Source organism: Micromesistius poutassou, assembly GCF_964030765.1.
Source record: "Micromesistius poutassou genome assembly, chromosome: 16".
NCBI classification, from domain to species: Eukaryota; Metazoa; Chordata; class Actinopteri; order Gadiformes; family Gadidae; genus Micromesistius; species Micromesistius poutassou.
This window is the reverse complement of record NC_140286.1, coordinates 17,794,908-17,802,407: the sequence shown is the minus strand read 5'-3', so window position 1 is coordinate 17,802,407 and position 7,500 is coordinate 17,794,908. Positions and strand designations below refer to the sequence as shown.

At 46.9% G+C, this 7,500-nt stretch overlaps 1 protein-coding gene across 1 annotated transcript in view; it reads left to right on the top strand.

Moving 5' to 3' along the window:
* Positions 1 to 7,500, top strand: part of LOC311360733 (activated CDC42 kinase 1-like) — a 29,367-nt gene that overhangs the window by 3,119 nt on the left and 18,748 nt on the right. The window contains 3 exon segments of the mRNA XM_084480825.1: positions 1,007 to 1,184; positions 3,733 to 3,803; positions 5,501 to 5,755. Coding sequence (XP_084336951.1) covers positions 1,007 to 1,184; positions 3,733 to 3,803; positions 5,501 to 5,755 — 504 coding nt within the window.

Genomic DNA, 7,500 nt, shown 5'->3' with positions numbered 1-7,500 from the left:
ACGCACGCACGCACACACACACTCACTATCTCTCACTGGCACACCACACACTCACACACACAATCTTAATATCTCTCACACACACACTCACACACACACACACACACACACACACACACACACACACACACACACACACACAGTATTCTCTGGCTGATGACCCCTCAGCTGTGTGTGTTAGTGTTGATACCAGATGTTGGTGATTTTAGCCCATTTTCCATGAAATCACATCTTTTCTGGTTTGTTTATCTGAATCATTGGATGTATAATTTTGATATAAACTATAGTTGTATTTTATGCTGATGATTTTAAGATAAATGGACACCAAACAAATATAAAAGTTGGGCTATCTAAATGAATACGTATGATTCCCTTAATGGAGAAAGTGCAGCTGCCATTGGTCTGTGTGGCCTTCAGACTTCCACACGTGTTTGTGCGAGTCCTTCATCTCTTTATTTGCAGACACAGGAATTTTTCCCCAGATGTTTCTCTTTTTACTTCAGACCGTGTCTTTCTCTGAGCGTTGCACGGCCATATACACTTCATTACGACCGGAAGGTCTGCTTCAGCGGTGGTTGTTGAGGTAAACCTCACACTCCGATTAGATGAGCTTCAGCCAATCGGATCCAAAGGAAACACCGTTAGCGTACGTTACCGCTTACATTGTCATTGTAGAAAAACGTCTTGCGTTCAAGTAAAACTATTCTGAAAGGCATAAATAGTATCAATGGAATCCATGGTAGCAATATCAGCACTTCCTGATTTTGGCCGATCATCTTCTACATCACTTGCTTGAATTCGCTGATTTACAAAGTGAATCTTGTGTGGATCAAACTGTGGGGCTGGTCCAGACTAGACCTGGAGACAAACTGGAGTGGAGCTTGTGGCTTCACAGAGCTGTCTCTCCCGGGCATTAAGAGCTCACGTCGAGTTCAGTAGAAGACTCCAGTCTGACCTTATCCTCCAGTCTGACCTTGTCCATGTCCTCCTTCCCTGGTGCCTGTAGAAGCTGGGCGGCAGCATGCAGTGCGAGGAGGGCTCTGATTGGCTGCTGGAGCTGCTGATGGAGGTCCAGCTGCAGCAGTACTTCCTGCGCGTGCGTGATGACCTCAACGTTACGCGCCTCTCGCACTTCGACTACGTGAAGAACGAGGACCTGGAGAAGATCGGGATGGGCCGGCCCGGTACGGAGCGTGTGTGTGTTGTCATAAATGTTGAAGTGCTTTTCTATGTGTGTGTGTGTGTGTGTGTGTTTGGATTGTTGTTTTTTAAGGTGTGTGTTGTTGTGACATGTTTCAAAGTTAGGCCTAGGCTATCAATAAAAAACTAATAAACTATCAATAAACATGGAGGAACTCTACATGGGTTTGGATCCCTGTGTACTTAGTCACATAGGGATCCTTACAACACACATACATTCTCTGCAACATATTTACTCACACTGAGATCTGAAATACTTCTTCATAACTGATGATGAGGTACACGTGAACTCGACATTGCTATTGCTATTGCCACCCTGTGTGTGGGGGGGTCTTTTTCCATGTGCTATATATATCAGCGGGAACATTTGTATGTATAAGTGATGCATGTGTCTGAGTGTGTAGGTGAGTGTGTGAAGTAAGTCTTTGGAAGTCTAAATTCTCTCTCTCTCTCTCTCCCCCTGTCTCTCTCCCTCTCTCTCTCTCTCTCTTTCTCTCTCTCTCTCTCTCTCCTCCTGTCTCTCCCCCCCTCTCTCTCTCTCTTTCTCTCTCTCTCCTCCTGTCTCTCCCCCTCTCTCTCTCTCTATTTCTCTCTCTCTCTCCTCCTGTCTCTCCCCCTCTCTCTCTCCCACTGCTCTTGTTCTCTTTGTCCCTCTCTTGTAATATCTAATATTCTATTTGCACTCAGTCTATTTCTCTCTCTCCAGCTCTCCTCACCATTCCTTTTGGCTTCACAGCAGTGTCTGGCCTCGTTCTGTTATAGATAGTAGGTGGTTATAGATATATAGCTTATAGAGAGTGCTCATTGTGTTTGACTCCCAGAGTTACAGTTTTTCTCAATTGTTTAAACACGTTTTCTGAAACTTTAGCTCAATTTCTCAAAACTCACAAAACTGAAAAGAGTTAACCATTTTATCAAAACTTTTTGTCAAAAAAATTAAACCATGTTCTCTCTTCTCATATGAATCCACTATCATATGAATATCTCGAAGAGAGCATAAATTAAACACTGGTGTGATCAATTTAAAACACTTCCATCAAAATACTGTTTACATATGTTTTGGCTTGAGTTGAGTTACATATTCAAATGTATATCTTTTTTTAGAAATAGCTTCCTTTTCCTCAAGTTGCAATTAGGTGGTACATTCAGTATAAAGACTGTTGCCATATTGTAATACAATACTGTGAATATATCATATAAATATTGCATTGACACAATCGTATCAGAATAGGATACAATGCATATTATATCAAATGAGCTCCAATGGGCTAAACTCACAATCCCAGCTTCCCAGAGTCATACTGTACACTACACACATATCAATCACATATCAACACACATAGTTGATACTGCAACATTGTTGGAGTTCTGAGAATACACCAATGTTACCTATTTTGGCAAAACTCACAGTACAGTAATTGCACTGATAAGTAAAATGAAAAAAACAGTACAAAAAGCAAAAGTAACAAAGAAAATATTTATTTGTTACTGTAATACAGTAAAATGTTCCATCTACAACACAGTAGAGCTCACCTGAGGCCTCTTTTATGCTCTGACACATGATTGAAGTGTTTTGCCAGTTGAGTTTGAACAGGTGAGAAGTGACCAATTGGTAATTGGGTGTGGCGTTTTGGAGGCCAGTGTTTTCCAGGTGAACCAAGTGTGCTAAATTATGAGATTTGTGCTTAGAGATTTGTAAAAATGTTTTTGTAAAAAACCAGACTTGATAACAAAAACATATGGAACAATGTCAGCAGACAGTATATTAAAGCAGATTTTTGGGCGAAAAAGGATTTAATTTCTTTCAGGATCAATCGAAAGGGACTACATTACGCTATGGAGGGGTATATTCAAAACTTTAAAATACATACAGAAGGTAACAAGCTTAAATTCAGTTGGTATTCTGACCTGCCACACTCTGATCCACATCACACACTCTTTTCTTGTCTCGTTGTGGCTTGGGGAAAAGGGATGGAATAGACCCCATTCTGCGGGACACCGACTGTTATGTTCCCCAAGCACACAGTTTGACCAGGTTGATTATTTTTTTACACAAACAACATAAATCCACCATTCAGTTGTTATATTATGCCTCCTCCCTGTTGGTTTCAATGGCGTTGTCAGAGCCGTTTTCCGAGTATAGTTGAGGCTGGAATCTCATTGGCTCATCTGCGTTCTACGGGCGGAGCTTAGCGACAGGTCAATTGTGCGTTTAGCAGTCTGGAGTTGATACAGGAGCTTCAAGTTTTCAGAATTGTGTGCATAGTTCAATTTTGTGTGTGTATACAATCGAGAAAAACTGTAATGTTCTGGATTTGAAGCCCAATGTCCAAAGCTTTCTACTTGAAGGCCTCACTGAGCAACACGCCCTGACGCCCTACCTCTACAACAACGAGAAACCAAAACGTCCGGATAAAAACATAATGTGTGTGTGTGTGTGTGTGTGTCATTTTTCCTCTCCCTGTTGTGTGACTTCAGTTGTTGACACTTTGAGGTGTACGTCCTGACGTGTGTGTGTTGTGTTGTTTACAGGACAGAGGCGTCTGTGGGAAGCCGTGAAGCGCAGGAAAGCCATGTGCAAGCGCAGGTCCTGGATGAGCAAGGTACACACACACTCTCTCTCTCTCTCTCTCTCTCTCTCTCTCTCTCTCTCTCTCTCTCTCTCTCTCACACTCACACTCACACTCACACACACACGCACATTTAGACATAGACATACACATAGACACAAACACAGTGTCCTACGTGGGTACATGCGTGCATGGGCACACTTTTACTTGTGTGTGTATTCATGCATGATTGTAACAGCATTGCCATCATCAGAATATGTTCTAAATTGTAGATTTCTCTTTGAACAAACCCACACACTGCACACACTGCACACACTGCACACACTGCACACACTGGGACGGCTCCCAGCGCACCAGAGCCACGCTGACGCACAGCGGCGTCGTTAGAAGAAGGTCTGGGGCATTATGTCATGTCTGGCCCGGACGTGAAACCGCACACCGCAGACTACTGTTTATATCTGTCCCACGGAATCCGCCTGGCGCTCGGAGTAGCGGCTCCTAATAACAACTTTCTCACTGGACCCCATGTGTCAGCGGCTCCTGCTGACTAAGAGACCTGTCTGGTTTCAGTCGCCCCAGGGTCCTAGAGAGCACCCTGCTTCATGGATCTGAGTGAACAGATTTGAGTGGTGCCTCTCTGGCAGGTTTTCAATGTGGCGCGCCGAGTTTAGCTGCTGGCAGTGTGTTTGTGAATGGATGTACTTTGGAGGGGCTACCCCTTCAAAGTACATCCATCTAGTCTTGTGATTCAATCACAAATAGACTGCTGTGAGGTTAACTGGTGTAGTTTACAGGTCTACAAACACATGCTACCATCTACACCAGCCCAATAATCGTCACATTAATGTTTCATTCAATGTATCATCAATTGGCATAAAGAAAATGACATCTCCATTAGTAAAGCTAAATGAACTGCAATGACAATTGTTAGGGATATGCAATATAGCCACAACAGAGACTTGCACACACACACAAACTGGCAAGCAAACACACTCGCACACACACACACACACACCGGCAAGCAAACACACTTGCACACACACACACAAACCGGCAAGCAAACACACACACACACACAGACACACACCGGCAAGCAAACACACACACACACACACACACACACACACACACCCACATGCACACAGACAGATATGCACATACACACACACACACACACACGCACACAGACACACATGTGCGCACACACACACACACACACACACGCACACACACACACACTGCCATTCATAAACTGGTCATCCCAGCCTTAATCTAATAGTGCTTCCCTAATGGCTGCTTCCCAATCCTACACAGTAATTACACAGTTGATATGTGTGTGTGTGTGTGTGTGTGTGTTTGTGTGTGTGTGTTGATGTGTATGTATGTGTATGTGTGTCTTGGTTTCTATGTGTGTGTGTGTGTGTGTGTGTGTGTGTGTGTGTGTGTGTGCATATCGGTGTATCTTACCGAATGATTTTCTATCTCTACATAACTTTTGATTGATTGATTTTCTGAACCACATTTTAATTGATATGTTTACACAAACATCACAGATATTATTCAGAGTCTCAGCTCCAGGATGGCCCACAGGCGTACAGAATGTTATTACATTTGACCGGGGTTAACGGGACTCTCTCTCTCTGCCTCTCTCTCTCTCTCTCTCTCTCTCTCTCTCTCTCTCTCTCTCTCTCGCCATGCATTATCGATGTCTCTCGCCCCGTCCTCTGCAGGTGTTCAGTGTGAAGCGGCTGGATGGCGGGGACTTCCCCCAGCAGGGCCAGCCCGCCTCCTCCTTCCGGAAGCTTTCCCCCCCCCCCGGGGAGGGGGTGCTGCCCCAGCTGGGGGGTCCGGTGGGCGGGGGGCCCGGGCAGCAGCCCGTCTTGACCTGCCTGATCTCGGACCAGGACCTGACGCTGTACGAGAAGCTGGGCGACGGTTCGTTCGGCGTGGTGAAGAGGGCCGAGTGGCGCACGCCCGCTGGCAAGGTGACAATTTTTAACCGTTAACCTTCATTAAAACATTTAAAGGTCCCATGGCATGAACATTTCACTTTATGTGGTTGTCTAACAATAATATGAGTTCCCCTAGCCTGCCTATGGTCCCCTAGTGGCTAGAAATGGAGTTAGGTGTAAAACGAGTACTAGGTATCCTGCTCTGCCTTTGAAAAAACAAATGCTCAGACGCGCCAATTTGGAATTTGCCCCATATGTCGTCATAAGGAGCAAGGTTACCTCCCCTTTCTCTGCTTTTCCCGCCCAGAGAATTTGGCCCGCCAATGAGACAATGAGCTATGACCGTGCGAGCGCCACTTGTAACACACTGTAACGCAAGTCTTGTACACTTCTTTGTTATTTGGATAACCATTCTGCTGTTGGTGTTACGGCGTATAACACGCAACACAATAACGCAAGCTTGCGTAAAGCTCCCATTTGGTGAAAAGACTAGACTGTGTCGGGTTCTCTGAGGTCTCTGGTACTTCCACAACGAGACTCGTAGTGGGGGTTATCTCGGCCATGGTTGAGAAGGAATTGGGGGAAAGGAACTTTGGCTTTGACTCCCTGAAGTTCAGGTTGAACCGCGACATGGAGGAGAAAGGGATTGTTGCCCAATCGATTGTCTCCCGCCGCCACTGCCGCCGGTGGTGCCCCAGTGGTGGTGGTGGTGCCCCGGCGGTGGTGGTGGTGCCCCGGTGGTGGTGGTGGTGCCCCGGCGGTGGTGGTGCCCCGCGGCACTGCTCCGGCAGCGGTGCCCCGGCAGCGGTGCCCCGGCAGCGGTGCCCCGGCAGTGGTGCCCCGGCAGCGGGGCTCCGGCGGGAGACAATCGTGGGCAACAATCCCTTTCTCCTCCATGTTGCGGTTCAACCTGAACTTCAGGGAGTCAAAGCCAAAGTTCCTTTCCCCCAATTCCTCCACCTGTTCCTCAGCTGCTTTGCATCTGGTTAATTGGCCACAGCTCCAATGCCCTCAATAGTGCCATCAGGAGGTAGACTGCACCCCTTATTATTCTCACACTGTTAATTTCTGCAAAACCAACTTCAGCATCTTTCAAAAAGGAAAATTTGTATCACACAGGCCCCCCACAGGCCCCCCTCCCGAGTAGCCCAGTCTGCTGTGATTGGTCAGCACGCCCACTCTGTTGCGATTGGTCGAACGCTTTGCTCGTGCATTTGCAAATTCCCACCCCTCGAGGAGTTGTAAACATTGGGGGGTAGCCGGGTGGCGGGGCTTCTGCAGTTCAGCCCCGCCCACTGCACTGACGTCACACTGTTACGGGAGTGAAGATTGAGCGCAAACACGCTGTTTCACACACTGACTGAGGGCCGTTCTCGGTGGGTCCCAATGCTCCCCCTGGGGAGGACTTGGATTTTTTTAACTTAGCAGACGTCAAACATGTATACATATGTCATATCACAGTCGAAAGCAAAGGGAAAAATCGAAAAAGCATGATATCACCCCTTAACCCCTCTGCCCTCTCTGGCTCCAGCTGAGACCTTAACCCCTCTGCCCTCTCTGGCTCCAGCTGAGACCTTAACCCCTCTGCCCTCTCTGGCTCCAGCTGAGACCTTAACCCCTCTGCCCTCTCTGGCTCCAGCTGAGACCTTAACCCCTCTGCCCTCTCTGGCTCCAGCTGAGACCTTAACCCCTCTGCCCTCTCTGGCTCCAGCTGAGACCTTAACCCCTCTGCCCTCTCTGGCTCCAGCTGAGCCCTTAACCCCTCTGCCCTCTCTGGC